This window comes from Gasterosteus aculeatus, chromosome 4, assembly GCF_964276395.1.
Source record: "Gasterosteus aculeatus chromosome 4, fGasAcu3.hap1.1, whole genome shotgun sequence".
NCBI classification, from domain to species: Eukaryota; Metazoa; Chordata; class Actinopteri; order Perciformes; family Gasterosteidae; genus Gasterosteus; species Gasterosteus aculeatus.
Window position 1 is genome coordinate 6,182,846 of NC_135691.1, and position 15,649 is coordinate 6,198,494.

Sequence of the window (15,649 nt, forward strand, 5' to 3'; positions counted from 1 at the left end):
ACGTTATGATTCATACCAGTGTCACTTTGGTTAGAAAAGACATAAAGCAACACAAACAGAACTGGTAATACGCGTGTTGATAAATCAACATTTCCTTTTGAAGTACATATAAGTGGAAATGGCGAGCTACAGAACCTTGTGCAGGTCTGAAAAACGATCCTCATTCCGTCATTGGCCTTTGAACTTTTAAAGCCGATAATCGACGTTCGGGAGACACTACAGTGAAGACACAGTTCAGAGCAACTCAGACTGGCGGTTGACATAACCATAAGTCCGCACACTGCAGCTCAGCTGCCAATAGCTGTGCGTCATATCACATGCTATTATCATTGCTCCATAAGAAAATGACCTAAAAAAGCATCTTATAGATTCTATTCAGTCACACTTCCTGGTAGCAAAATTGTCCTTTCGTTAATTCACTATTTGCTCCATAGACCTCATTCTGCAGCGGATATCCATTCATGTTCTGAGGAAAATGTTAGTTTTAACGTGGTCATTATTGAATGAGACAATTTAATGGGTAATCTATTTTCTTATGTCCTTTTTTATTCCACAACACCATTTTTCCCAAAGATTATTTTATTTCATATTCCCATGTTTCATCATCCAGTCAAGACAAACAGAATGTTCAGTATGTACACATGATCCTTCCGTAATGTCTCATTTATTCAATATTGGACACCTTGAGTTTCAACAATATCAATAACTACAGGCAAATATACATTGTATGTTGAGGTGGAAGGAATTAATATAATTTACAAGGTGGAAGTAGTAATACCACACTATAAACATACTCCATTACAAATAAAACTCCATCTGAAGTTCAGATGTAGTGGCAACAAAGAGTACTTAAAGTTTTAAAAGTAAAAGTTATAATTATACACAATGGAACCTGTCAGTATTTCTACCAAATACATATAATTATTGTTACATTAATATGAAACTGATAACTTAATCTTAATTACCTTAATTTTGTAGTAGCCAATTGTAACTAGTGAGTTGTTGTAAGAAAAGATAAATTCTCGGTAAGAACAGAGTACAGTATTTCCCTCTGAAATGAAGACATGGAAATGGAAATGTCAAGTACTTAAATTCAACAGGCCTACATGAGAAAAGTTACTTAGTTGTTCTTACTACCGCTGATCATGTGTTTATTGTATTTGTATGAAAAAAAAAAGTGTGAACATCGGTATTGCTCAATTTGTGTGTATGATCATTTGGATTACTTTACAAAGTATGTTTTTCGATACTCTTACTTTTATTTCAGAGGTCTTTCACGTTTTGAATACATTAAATATCCACCTGTGTTCAACATAACATGTTTCTGTTTCTTTCTACACTGCATGGCACCAGCGCCATTAAGTCATCAACAACAACAATGTCCTTCATCTGTTTGTTGGTTTGAAAATTAAAAATTCTCATAGAAACATAGACTTATATAGTTGAACCGTAGATACTAACATCAATATTCAATAAAAACAATAACAACACTGGTCTATTTACCTCTATAGGGCAACTAAGAGAATGAATCCGGTGCAAATCTTCTTCAGATTTGAGTGATTTCGAAGTGGAAGTAGTAGACTGGAAGAACAGGTTTGTCGGAGTGTGTCGTTGCTCCAGTTGGTACATGCTGACGTGCCGAGGTCGTTTCATTCAGCGGAGGAATGGAGGCGCTGCAGTGTTTCTTTTGCGCGTCGTCTCAGCTGACACTCAGCCAGGCCTGCTCGACGAGAATCCCTCAGGCGGCTGAACGGAGAGCCGGGTGGTTTCGCAGAGCCACAAGTATGTGGTGCGGTTGAAGCCGGCTGCACCGGCCTGCTCTCGCCTTCAGTACCAGTACAAGTCCTTCTTTTCCAGGCGTCGTCCTGACAGAGAGCAGACAGTGATTTCTTAACAGCGTTAATGGACGTCCATGAACACGTATTAGTAAACTGTAGTGCATGTTTATCTTATTCGCCCGGTTGTGTTTCTTGGAATGAGATTCATTAGTGGATACGAACAAACAAGTAAAGGTAATTGAGTTCCTAAATAAACAAAAATAAGACTGAGTAATTATCTGCAGTCTGTTGTCCAAAAAACGTACAAACACAACAGGAAAGTAATGACACCCTGAGACGTTCCCTCTGACTTTCAGTTTCTTGCGTCCAATGGGGTTTAACTATGGCCCCGCCCCTTTAAGAGACTTGACTGTGAACTCCAATGAAATCGAACGAGGACATGACGTGAAGGTGCGTGAGACCGTAGAAGCTGAAAAAGCTTAGAACTAGTAATTAGTATTTCCTCATTGGAAGAAGAACAAAGGTTAACCTTGAACTTACACGGTTCTGTTCAACAAATATCGTCAGCGTGTCAGGTTTCCACTTTGGTGTTGTTTGTTAATGATTTGATGTCGAAGGGGAGATGGATAAAAAAAAAACTAGGGGGTTATTTGAAACAAGACCTTTCCATCGAGTAGGCGGTCAGTATCCACATTAACCAAAATAGAGATGCTCGTTGTAAGAGTTTTGCGAGACAGTTTGAAAGAAGTTAGTTGCAGCAGAAGGCCTACCAGGTTCAAAGCCCGCGGCGGGGTCTACAGAGTCTCTGAACCCTTGAGGCATCGGCCAGCTGGGATGCAGTTCTGGCTTGGAGCCGGAGGCCATGCTGGGCCCGATGTCCCCCCTGTCATTATGCAGCAGGTTGAGCAGAGATGTGGCGTATTGTTGCCCGGTGAGACTCAATCCACCGGGGGACAGGGGGTAGGCGAGGGACTGCAGCCCGGGGCCGTCCGCCGACCTGCCGTTGAACGAGTGCCACGAGCCGAGAGCGTCCTCCGCGGGACTGAAGTTCAGGAGACGCTCAGGAGGAGGGACCTCTGGCTGCGAGTAGCAGTCCACAGCGCTGGCCTGACAGGCGCTGGATTCCTCTGCAGGGGGGGAAAGAGAGAGGCTACTTAACGAGGATGCATGTGTCCTGTTGGTCATGCAGGGTCATTCGCTCTTGGTCTGGAGGGCTTACCCAGTTTAATAATTTTACGGGTTTTCTTTGTCCTGGCGGCGGGGGCCTTGGACCTGCTGACGTTGCCGAGGGCGCGGGTGAAGTGAGCGTCCACCATGGTGTTGATGTCCCCCTGGAAGTAAGTCAGAACGACACCGCGAGAATGCTCCTCCACCCTCACAGCCGCGGGACTGTCATTTCTGTCCTCCATGGGTCAGCTGGGATTAAGACAAAACGGGTACATTTTATGTTTCCCTGGTATTTATTTTTAGCATTCAAACAAAAGACAAAATAATCCATTCAAGCATTATTTACCTGAATACAAATTTGATCAAAACATTTCTCATTCATTGCATCCTTCAAAAAACAACAGTTCTTTCCTCTTTGATGATAATTCTTGGAGGCATTTAATCTCCATTTGCCCTGAATGAACGACAGCACCCTTGGAGTCGTCATATTTTCTCATGAAAGGTGTAATCATTTTAGATAAACAGTAAGTGTGTAAAGCACACCTTTACATCTTTTACGTTTTTTTTTTACCTTGGTATTAAAATATTACGCAATGCATGGAAATCAAACAATGTTTGAAATGCAAAAACATAATGTCAGCCACCATAACAGAAAGCTCTATGAAGTGTAAATAAACAGGTCACATACACAATGTTTGTATGACAATCAGGTATATTTGAAGTGACTTGCTTGTCTTACCTGAAGCGGTGATAGACCAAAGTTGACCAGGGACTGCGTCCTTGCATCGACTGGTTGAACGCTAAATGCACTTGAATGAGCAGCGGTCCAAGTCCTTGAAAAGAAGCCTCACCTGACTCTGTTCACCTCTTAACCAACATTAAAACTTTGTCCTCCTGGACAAAATGTTTCGCTCCCCGAGCCTCCAAAGTCACTCGATGTGTTAGACCTGGAGGGCGTGTGATGCTTCCTGAAAGAAGGCTGCTATGAAGAGAATGTCATCCTGCGAGTTCCACCAGAACCCGACTCACGCCTCGTTAAAACATCCTCCGGGCGCACTGTGGAAAAGGTGCACACAGTCGAACAACATGGCCGAAGTGAAACGCCTGTCAGAGAGGCCGAAATGAACTCTCAAAACTTCTTGCTATTACAACATAAAGTTAAGCAAGGTTTAACTTTATGTTGTTGTTATGTTTTTCATTTTACCTGGTTGAAGGTTAGAGTTCCTAAATTGTATTATTTTTATTAGACCTCCACATCTGAAGAACTCATTTTCTGTATTCCAAATGCAATTGATTAATGTTGGAGGCTACAAGCTTCACATCAATATTTACTATCATTGATATTAAATATACCTGAAGGGAAACACAACAAGCAGTAAAACTTCTAGAGGTAGAAAAGTAGTATGATTCTACAAATTACATTAAATAAACAGTCATGAGTGTAATAACCCCATAGACCTTCCGGTAAAGGATTGGACTTTTATTTTGAAAAGGTAAAAGGAATGTTTATGTGGGACTGTGAGCTTGACAGTACGGCCGCTACGGATGCACATTTATTCTTTTATATACAAATTGTAATGGTTTAATGGACCCATATGCAAAAAGGCAGAAAGCTTTTACGTGAGGTTTTACGGTGGTGTCTTTGAGTTTAATGAAGATATTTTGGAAGAATCAATGGAATAAAATTAAAGAGATTAAAGAGATTTCACCAGCAGTAAGTTTCACGTCATTTCATATACGGGGATACAACTATAATTTATTATGCATTAATACAATTATTGGTTACACATACTGTCTTTTCCATTACATTCACGACACATTTACATGGAAAGCTCTTACAGCGGCTTCCTGTGCAAAGTTTACTTCACTCATTCATTTGCAATTAGAGGTTTTACAAACACTAACTATTTGTTTGTGTTGTATTAGGATTCATCTGCACAGTGAAAGCTGTGGTGTAAACCGTAGAGTAAATTTGAGCTGATGGCATTCAATGTGCACTTCAGAGCACACGTCTTCACTGTCGTCTTCACTGGGCCTTGAACGGACTGTTTTCATTTTTTTGAATGTAATATTCCTGCTTATAGTGTTTCAGAAGTGGCCGTGGAGCCACTGTAACCAACTAAACCGCGAGTTCATTTGATTCGTTCCCATAATCGACAGGCAGCTGATCTGACGTCTGCAGTTTGTGCAGGATCGGTGGGTCTTGGCCCTCTCACGCTCCCTGGTGGTGCTCCGGCGCGGATCCCTTGGACGAGTCAGAGTCCTTTCTCTGTGGTGTCAGACGCGCCGGAGTCGGAGTTGACTAGATGATTCTTTTTGCAGCCGGCTGTCGCAGAGCGGCTCCAGTCTGAAACGCGCAAAAGTTGTGGAGCATCCATCTTAAAAACAGCCCCCCGCTTTAAAATTCTGGCAATTGTACTGCGATGCAAATGCAAACAACGTGTGGCCTACTTGAGTATTCACTGAGTCTGAAACGTCCGCAGCACAAGAAGACTCTCCACTGTTTCCTCACATTCTCCTTCATCAAACAATGGAACAAAAAGACAAGGAACCCTGGGACAAAAGAGTAGACGCGTGAGACAATTGTGTGTATAAGACAGCATGAAGTAGACACAGGGGTACTTTTCTTTTTTCTATTTCTCACTCCTCGTAGCTTATAACACGCAATCCCAGCAACGGATCCTGTTTACCCTGCAAGGAGTTGAAGATGGAGAACAGGTACATCACGAACACTTTGCCGGGCCCAAAGGAGAAGAATCCCATTGACCACGTCAGGCCTAACAGCACCGTGAGACTGACCACAGCCCTCAAGTCATGCAACGAGCTCAGGCCGCTTGTTGGCTGCTTGTTGGCCCTCATCTGTCTGATCTGGATCAGGACCACGATGAATACAAAGGTGTTGCACAACAGAATCAGGAGGATAAAGGCCACCACGGTTACGTAGAAGAAGACGTCGTCCTGCAGCCAGCAGCTGGAGGGAGAGGAGCAGACGCCACGACATTTACGATTTACATTTACGATTCTCACCCGATAAATTGCTTGGGATTGTTGATGCTTTGCGCAGTTTTCTCATCCTCGACAATTCATTTGAACAGTTTCACCAAGCTCGCATGAGATGTAATCCTGGCGTTTTCATCACGTCATTTGGAAAAGGGCGCCGCGTTACTCATCACGATTCACCCCGCTCGTGCTTACAATTGTTCAGCGGACTGCAGCGCCACTGCAGACTCGTCAGGCACGATGCTGCCGTAGGCGTCTTTATCTATGGCGAGCACCAAGCTGACTACGACCAGAGGAATACCTGTCAGAACACAAAGACGGAACCTAATTCAGATCAGTTAACTAAACATATTCAAGCACTGTGAGCGAGAAGTAAACAATTCCTGAATATATTTCTCGTTTTTATTTTCTCTCAAATCTAAGGAAAAGACTGTTCAAAATGATTTTCTTCTTGCCGATTGCTGCTGTTAAATCAACTGTAAAATTAAAATAATGGTTGTGCTATGTTAAATGTAAATGTAAAATATATTTCAACATATAAAGTTAGAAATAATAAATAAGTGATGAATACATATTTATTTGTGTGCAAATGTGAAAAATTCATTCAAGCACCATTTTAGGTTTAAAAAAATCCACATTTATTTTCAGGACCCTTCTTGGAAATGACATTAAAAGTGACTAATGAAATAAAGTGAGCCGACTAACGACGCAGCTTGAACCAAACAAATCAAAACCCACTGCCAATAAAAGCCAACAGGACTTTCTCCCACTGCAGAGAGAAACAAGCCCCCTGAGCTCTGCCTTACCCCATCCCAGAGCACATAACTTGGCGATGTAGGAGGGAATGTAGATGTTGAAGACCTTGACCAGGGCGAGGTACATGTGCACGGCCTCCAGGGCCATCCAGGTGAAAGAGGCCAGCAGGAAATAGTGCAGCGTGGCAGCGGTGGCGATGCACAGACTGTAGTTGGAGAAGGAGGAGAGCCACGAGTCCAGAAGGAAGAGCATGCTCAACCCCAGCAGGGCAGCGGACAGGTTAGTGAGGATCTTAGACGGGTAGTCGCGACGCAGCTTTCTAGAGTGAAGTAAAAGATAAGATTTTAACTCAATTCAAGCAAACAATGAAACTTCCTTCCTTCCTTCAGCCTCCTTTCATCATCAACTTCGATACGACACGATAAGTTGATGTCACTCACTCAAAAGCAAGGTGGGTGACAAGTGTGATGCCGAGAAAGATGGAGGAGATTCCACAGCCGAGATATGAGATCACTGTCAGAATCTGGCTCTGAGCTCCGCTGACGTGTGTTCTGGATACATCCTGAAAGCAACACACAACGGTCTGTTCACGTATTTTTTTTCTTATTCACGAAGCAGCAAAAAATGGGAGGCAAGTGTGCAAGCCGTTCCAACCTCATCGGCTCCATAACTCTCGGATGACAAAAATTCACACATTTAGGTGTAAACATCAGCTTCCTGCACCGTGACTCACCAGGAGCACGGCGAAATGTGTGAGGTGATCACAGAGGCAGCTGGTCTCATGAGCAGAAATGCTGCGGGTTTCACAACCTGCGCCGCTCCAACCACCCTGCCCACCTGACACGCACACAAACGCACACACACATTTGATCACAGCAGCTTTTCGGCAGCTTCCCGCGTCACCGGTTCCTCATTGATGCCACCGGTTCCGCAAAAGTTTAACGTGGCAGAATTACAGTGTAAATCATCTGAATCCAACTGTAAACACATAAAGTGTGACAAATAATTACGACCTCACCATTTTTCAGGAAATCCCAAAACATACACTGGACCTCGTCTTCTGGCTGTAAAATAAAACCAAACACAGAAGTGATGATTGTTTCACTCACTCACAGTAAACACGAGTTTCTCCTTCTGACGGACAAACTGAATTCCATCTCACTTGTTTGATTGTTTGGTGTCTGAGGCAAACAACCACCGGCTCCTTCAGGTTGCTGATACGGCTGTTGTTGATGCTCGCAGACACTACGAAGGAATTCAGTGTCCAGCTGCTCTGTGTTGAGTTGGTCATGTTTGGGTCCTTTAAAAGAAAATAAAGAAGAAAAAAAAATGTCAGTAGTTCTTACAGTGAAAGAAACCGGATTTGTCGTATTTAAACTATATGCTGGTTGTTTTTAATCTTTAAATGATGATACAATTCATCCATTCAGTGCTACTTTTAGTTTATAGTCCTCAAAAGATCACAGATCTCACAACTTTGAATATAATGTTATATGCATTATAATGAATTATTGTCATTATTATTTTTTGAGCATCTGAAAACAGCAAAAGCTAGAAAAAAACCCCAAGAAGAACCACAACAACATTAACAACAAATGTGAATAAAACCAAAGTGTTGCAAATAGTGACAAGTGAGGATTTAATACCTGAAAAAGATCGTCTGTTGCATAGAACTGAAACTGGACACGGGTTGTATTTCTCTCTCCGGAAGGGAAAAAGTTGTTGAGTTCGGAGGGCAAACAGATAGTCGCGTTAGTGTCGGGGAGCAGTTCGCCCACAATGTCGTTGTTGAAAAAAACCTGTCGAAAAACAAGATGCCACACCGTGTGAGACGCCTAGTCATTTCCTCCTCCCGTTAAAGGTTAATCTGTCACAAAAACTCTCCCTAAAACGTCTTGTGGAAGGTTTCCATCGTCTCACCTGTGGCTTCAGGTCAGGAGAAACACAGGACACGCCGAAGGTCAGGCCGCTGAAGTCGTTTTGACCGACGTTGATCATGGACAGCGCCATCGAGGGGGCGGTTATGCTGATGGACTCATCTTGGAAATCCATGTCGTTCCCCATTCTGTCGGTCAGATTAAGGAGGCTTTCCCAAGGACAAAAAACAGCAACCTCAGATTGATTCGCAAGAACTTGAGTAAATATAGGATGTAGAAGTAACAAACGTGTTCAAAGGGCAGTGTTTCGTTCCCTGAGATGAACAAGAAACCTCCCTCTCCACTCACACGCCGGCCAAAGGAGCGACATGGGTTTTGGAAACCAGGATATCCGCAACAATATTGACGATGTTGGCAGCGAGCGCAGGCGTGATGCTGCTGATGTCCACCACCTCGCAGAGCTTCGCCACCACGGCATCCAGCTGGGAGGAGGAGAGCTCCGCGCTCTCACCCAACTGAACATCGACGAGGTCCTGAATGACGTCCACGACCTCAGCCATGTTACCTGCGAGTCAACAACGTCAATCGTGGGTTCTTTTGTGTTTTCAGGAGGTTCGTGTGACGTGTCTTTGTTTAGATGGAGGGATTAAGAATGGACAACCAGCCTGTGTGTGTGTGTGTGTGTGTGTGTGTGTGTGTGTGTGTGTGTGTGTGTGTGTGTGTGTGTGTGTGTGTGTGTGTGTGTGTGTGTGTGTGCGCGTGTGTGTGTGTGTGATCTTCTTACCCGTGGTGACAGTGATGTTTTCAAGGTCTGATATGATCACGAGCGGTTTGCATTGTTTCATATCGGGTTTAGCCCAGCTGGTTGTGTCCGTTTCAATGTCTAACTTACTGAAGATGAAGAAGAAAACATCAGATATTCTTGTGGTCAATTTCTGATTCATTTAATTAAACTTGACTGTCAGTCTGATACAAAATTAAGAGCACATGTCCCCTGCTGATGACCGTCTTTGTCTTAAGACATCAACGGTCTCACTGAGCGACAATAAAACGTATTGACCGTATTGTACCTTGAGAAATACTTTGTAGAGATACTGTCAGAAGACTGAAGCTCTTGATTCCAATAATAATGTGTGGGGGTCGGGGCTTGTGTGCTACAGGCGGGAAGACTAGTCAGAGCCGGACATCGTAATTGGGGGAATTTGCTTAACACTCTGAGCCGTCTCTATGGAAACCGTCTGTTACAAACAGGACCTGTACAGGTAAATATTCAATAAATATCCTGCAAGATCAATATTGGCTCCTTTAACTGAGGCCGGTGTGAATAAACCCTTAACCTCAGTACATGTTGTCTCTATTATAAATCAATATATAATTTATTATTCTTTGAAAGACATCTATGGTATGCGGTAATGTCAGAGAGCACTGCATGAAATTATTTTATTCACCATTATGATTGTTTAAGACGACTGATCCGCTGTTCTTTGGCGGCGTTTAGCTTGAGATCTTATCTTGATAATTTAATTGTCCATGGTCAAATATTAAATCCTGCATAGATGGAGGGTTATGTTTTACCAAAGCCTGAAGGCTCTCTCTGACTGCGGCTCTCTGCATCCCATCTCTTGGTTGACTTGTGGAAAGGCTTCAGGCCAAATGTACGTTCCATAGAATGTAGAGGTAGTTTCTTCCAAGCAGTTTGCTGGCACTGAAAAAGAATATGTACATAACGTTAAATAGAATTTTGCAACTGAACAAATCCTTACTTTAGTTAGTTTTTTTTTTTTTATGATTTCACATGATTCTTTACTTCTTACCCTTCAGGCCAGCTTACCTATGTGTTTGATCGCCACACCTATAGTTTGAATAGCGAAGGAGTCGGTTTCGTACCCCGATGTCAGGGCGGCGGTAATAAACGTTTCACTTTCTGCCAAACTGTTTTGGCTGTATTCTTGAACGTGGAAGGTGCAGTAATATCTGCAGAGGAGAAACACAATTAAGCGGCATAACAAACACACAAGATTTATGAAACCATTATTCCTCTCCTTTTTGTCACCTACTGTTTTTGTTGCCTCTGGGAAATCTAAAAAAAGGAAACCAGAGAGATGTTGCAACGTAAACGAAACTGTGAACTGTACCATTGCAGCTTCAATGGTGCGAGATACAGTTCAGGTGATTAAATAAATGAAATGCACGCTCACCATCAGTCTATTGTGCTGCTCCGTGTTGCTATGAATGTTAAAGATGAATAATAAGTCAACTGTCACCTCTTCATCACGCATTATAAGCGCTCACACACAGCCACTTAACATAAATGTCCCACCTGCCAACATTCTCCTTTGTAATGAGATTCAGCACAGTCATGGTGCCATTCGCCTCCAGCTGGTTCTTCACCTTTCGCCAAAAGAGACTAATGTAAGGTACACAGACTGTCTGTTACACAGCTATCGAGTTTAGTTCTGCAAGTCTCTCACCCATTTCTTAACACTCTGCTTTGGGTTTGTGGGGCTGCCGTACACACGTAAAGTCAAATTGACTCTGAAGAATGTGTCTGGTCCGACTGCAGGACAGAAAAGAGAGCGGATGACCCAACGGCGGAATGCATTGTTGTCCGACATTATGCAGAAAAACTTAAAAAATCTTTTTAAGACGCCTAGTTCCCATTTGACGACTCCACAGCGGGATCGGATACACTAGATTGACTGGAATGAGAATTGAAATGAGGGAAACTGGAATCGATCAAGGCAGCAGGGAAAATCAGCCGAGCTCCATCAGATTGTCTTGTTTTGAAGGATTTCGCTCTGGACGGGGATCCAGGTTTTCCAACACTTGCAAACATTTTCTCTTGTGAGATTATTACTGTTGTAGGAAGAAGCAGAAAGAAGACGCTGTTTGGTGAACTGACTGAGGGTCTCGTTCTGCTCGGGAGGATCTCCCGCGGTTGTTGTTGTTGGGGACACGTTGGTGGGATCAGCTGACGGACTTTGAGTCGGTCTCATGTCTGTGAAAACATTACAGCGTACAAAGATTTTCTTGCACTCGTATGAAAAAGACATCATTGCGAAACATCATCAATAATCATCGTTTTATCCTTGCATGCTCACCTTGTGTTTGTGCACCAGAGGTGGCCGTCGGCGGGGGTTCTGTCACTGCAGGGAGAAACTCTGAAGGAGAAAAAATGCCTCTTTAATTATAAAAGCTCACGAGAGGACATTCAATGAGGAACTTGATGGAAATCAAATCATTAAAATGTAAATCTCTAATGAGCAGTGGCATTTTTAGGAGCAATATCAATGACTTTAATGCATCTGTGTGCAACAGTTTTTTGACGAGTTTCTATCTCTGCAGCATCTTATTAATTCAGACAACAATCACGGGTAAAGTGTTTACACATTTCCAGCTCAACCCAAAGTTTGCTTTGACTGTATAAAAAAAAGAAAAAGAGCTGAACAAATGTCCCACAATTATTAAAGTAAATATGCTTCTGCAAAAACAGTCCACTTCATGTGACATGAACATACAACCATTGTCAAGACAATGACCATATAAACAGTGTTTGGTTAATGTTTGACTGGGTCGAGAGGACCGGACTGTGCCATACGCACCCACAGGCAGCACGCTGATGGTGTCGGGGTCGGCCGTCAGGCTGTGGGGGAAGGTCGAACTCAGCAACGAAGCCATGCTCGCCTGAACCACCTCCACGTCAGCAGCCGGGTCCACTTTCACGTAGAATTCACACCTGAAACTTTTACCACAAGGACATAAATCTGCAGTTTGGAGAATTGTTCTTAAGGCACCTTAAATACTGCAATTTATTATGAACATTTTCAGGTCTTGGATTCATCTCACCACGTGTTACAGTTGGAGTTTGACGGTGCTCTTGATCCCTAAAAAAAAAAATCGTTTTATTAAAAGGCCGCGTCCTTCGTCTGAACCCGGCTCAATGCTGACATCTTTCATTTCCTCCGAAAATGACCGTGTCTCAATAAAAAAGAAAAAAAGAAACGCCCGTTCTCCGATCAGCTGGTCTTTGAGGATATTACTTTCCTTCTGTGGAAAATCAAACTGAGTACTTAATAGTGGCGCACCTGATATTGTTGCGCAGGTGGAGCAGTAGAATTATCAACCACACGGCAGTTACGGCTGTACGGACACACAGATAACAGAAATTACAGACTGAAATGTCCAAGATTGCAGCTGTGATTACAGTTAATTTAGCCTCACACACACACACACACACACACACACACACACACACACACACATACACCTAAACAAACACACATAGATTAGAGGGAGATTCGGTCTGGCAGTGGGGGAAAATGTATTAAACACATTTACAGGTATACTTTAACATTTGGATTGTGTCTTTATATTGCAGGATTGCCGACAGTTAAAAAGGAGTGTTTTTCTTAATATAAGTTGATTTACCTCTCGGATGAAACCAGGATGTTATGGACTGAAATGCTACGAGGGAAAATGCTCTCCAACTAAACAAGAGATGAGAGCAAAGATGAAATAATTCGATTCGGACTTGTTTGTTCAGAGTCATCAGTAAAATGTTCTTCATACCCAGTTTCTTGCGACCTCCTCGAGTAACCCTGAACAATTTGCAGGCTTCGTAGAGTTAACATCCAACGTCCGCATGTTGACTTTGTAAAGCGACCATGCTAGAAAATACAAATAAAACGCCGGCTTTGTAGTTTGAACAAGGAAAGTTTCAAACCCTGTCAACAGGTTGGTCGAACAGAAAGGTCAGAGGTCGCATCGTGTTTACCACAGTGGAGCCGGTCGTCGGGCTCGGGCGGACAGTTGTGTCTCCACTGACTCAGGTCCCACCTCACCACGTCTCCGTCGGCACAGCTGTGCCCCCTCAGCTCCTCGGCGCTCCACTCCCTGGCCCACACCCTGAAGAGGGCGATCTCACCCAGCAGATCCGTGCCGGACACCGGCTTCACCTCCCCCGCGGCGTTTATGAAATGAGACTGCCCCAGGGTGAGGGTGCCGCTCAGGGCCAGGCGCCGGGGGAGCTCGGGGCTCACGGACGCGTTGTACTCTCTGGTTCCATTGACGTAGACCCGCAGCCTGCGGGCCGGGCCCGACCAGGTCAGGCACACGGTGTGCCGTTCGTTTAATTTCAAGCCCGTGGGCAGGTTGTGTTTCTCTCCAAACAGCCATACGGAAAGTTGTGTACCTGTGCCCTCGAGTCCCAGCACCTCGGGTCCTCCCCCGGGGGGTTTGTAGTCAAAGCCTGTCCACCCTGATCCGTGGGTGCGGTTTAACAGCATGCACGCACTCAGCTCCTCCAGCTCCGGGGCCGCGGCGCCTCGCTGCAGCTGCCACATGCACGGCCGGGCCCTAAACAGCAGCTTCTTGCCCCACAGGCTGGTGCTGGCGGAGGAAGCTGCACCTACAGGTATGGGTGCAAAAGAGACGGGCGTATGAGGAGAACCATGAAGCTATATGAGACCCCCGTCCCCCACAAAAAAAAGCACAAAAGAGCCATACAAGCATATTGTACACCAGCAATTGTTTCACAATAAATGAAAAAACAGACAATTGAAGACATTGAAAGCGTCGAAGCGTTGATTGGTCTGAATCTTACGTGAGCCCAGAAGCTGCGAGCACAGACAGACCAGAGTTAGAAGGGACGGGCCCGTGACGGAGGTCATGACAGCAGACTTAAAACCCTTTCGATGCCAAATGTCAAACGGTGACCTGTTGAAAGGCGACAAAGAGAGATTTTATATCAGATATCCTCGGTTAGCATTCACCTTGGAGTAATACCAACAATTATCAACGTATCTTCACACACAGCTTAGGACTTACCACGGTCATCTCTCTCGCTCCTGAAGTTCGAGTTGTTTTGTGAGAAATGACACAACCGCCGTCTTTTCGTGAGAAGCGGCTGAGCCACAAGTCTGCAGGCGAGCGCCGCTTCTTTTCCCTACGAGAAGACCTCCGCTCCCTGTAGTTCCCCCAGTTACTCATTAATAGCCACCAATAAACATAACTAACAAGCACGCTGACGCTACAATCACGGACCTTCGCAAATGTGACTCCAATTAACACATTCAGGTGTTTTTCGTTCAGCGTGAGGGCACCTAGTTTTGTGGTTTCGGAGTGTCCAGTGGCTCAGCGAGGGTTTTAATTATCTTAACAAGGATTAAACGTGAAAGAAATACCACTGCAGCCTGTTGAGAAATACTTGTCCCACCCTTGTTTGTGTAGATGTTGATGACACAGATGTACCATCCCTTTGACATTATCACAGTGTCTGGTGTCATTACATAACAAGCTTCCCATTTGTGGTTGTTGCATATGATGATTTGCTCAAGGCTAAATATGACATGATTGTGAATGTGAACAGAAGACATATCCTGCAAATGCTGTACAGACCGGAATGTGAAGCAAGTCCAGGGTTTAGCTTTGTGTGAAATGTAGGGATGTGTTTTATAGCACCACACCACCACAAAGAGGTCAAGTAGTATATTGCAACGAAATGACTGAGTTTGACAACTCTTTAATGATTCTTTGGTCTCACCTTCAGCACGCAGTCAGTGTAGTCTAAGAGAGCAAAACAATACCTTTGGTTAATGTGTATTTCATCCTGCAAACACACACAAAGTCTCTTTATTGGAAACACATTAGTCATCACTAAGGGTCTCATTGGTGCGTTATTATGACGGAGAGTCCAGGGCCCAAACCAGCGGTTTCCCCAGAGGAAATACGAGCAGACCAGGTGTGACGCGAGACGCCCGGGTGGGGGCCCGGGTGGGGGCCCGGGGAGAGAGCCCTGCATTCATTGGTCGATAATCTGCCCGGGAAACCTCCGCTGCGTCATTGGTGATGTAGAATGAGGGGCTTTCCTCTGCTGGATGGAAGCTGCAGATCAGCGAGTAGTCTACCAGAGATGCTTATTGAACGATAAGGGCCACCACGTATTTATTGCTTTTCTCTGGTAGAGAATGTTTAGTTTTTTCGGGGGGGGTCAGCTATCCTTGTATGTGTCATTTTACATCCTTTTTATGGTTTACAGTGTCAGCGTCAGGAATGCAGTGGGGTGACACCCTT

At 44.1% G+C, this 15,649-nt stretch overlaps 2 protein-coding genes across 2 annotated transcripts; both read right to left on the reverse strand.

The window, feature by feature from the left end:
- Nucleotides 1–526: 526 nt before the first annotated feature.
- Nucleotides 527–3,967, reverse strand: vgll1 (vestigial like family member 1). The gene is made up of 4 exons (XM_040175430.2): nucleotides 3,685–3,967; nucleotides 2,998–3,194; nucleotides 2,549–2,905; nucleotides 527–1,865 (listed from the first exon to the last, which is right to left on the reverse strand). Exons 2-4 carry the CDS (start codon nucleotides 3,185–3,187, stop codon nucleotides 1,828–1,830), a joined length of 585 nt encoding a protein of 194 aa, XP_040031364.2. The 5' UTR covers nucleotides 3,188–3,194; nucleotides 3,685–3,967; the 3' UTR covers nucleotides 527–1,827.
- A 717-nt stretch (nucleotides 3,968–4,684) lies between these two features.
- On the reverse strand, nucleotides 4,685–14,541 carry adgrg4a (adhesion G protein-coupled receptor G4a). Its single transcript, XM_040173950.2, has 29 exons — nucleotides 14,405–14,541; nucleotides 14,181–14,293; nucleotides 13,353–13,985; nucleotides 13,148–13,245; nucleotides 13,007–13,065; nucleotides 12,664–12,718; nucleotides 12,425–12,462; nucleotides 12,181–12,320; nucleotides 11,680–11,739; nucleotides 11,481–11,576; nucleotides 11,050–11,135; nucleotides 10,899–10,969; nucleotides 10,777–10,804; nucleotides 10,636–10,658; nucleotides 10,410–10,552; nucleotides 10,154–10,283; nucleotides 9,363–9,469; nucleotides 8,927–9,143; nucleotides 8,622–8,787; nucleotides 8,348–8,500; nucleotides 7,864–8,001; nucleotides 7,720–7,765; nucleotides 7,435–7,538; nucleotides 7,142–7,263; nucleotides 6,752–7,020; nucleotides 6,141–6,246; nucleotides 5,636–5,916; nucleotides 5,397–5,498; nucleotides 4,685–5,292 (listed from the first exon to the last, which is right to left on the reverse strand). The coding sequence occupies exons 2-29, from the start codon at nucleotides 14,245–14,247 to the stop codon at nucleotides 5,201–5,203; spliced, it is 3,630 nt and encodes a 1,209-aa protein (XP_040029884.2). The 5' UTR covers nucleotides 14,248–14,293; nucleotides 14,405–14,541; the 3' UTR covers nucleotides 4,685–5,200.
- Nucleotides 14,542–15,649: the final 1,108 nt, after the last annotated feature.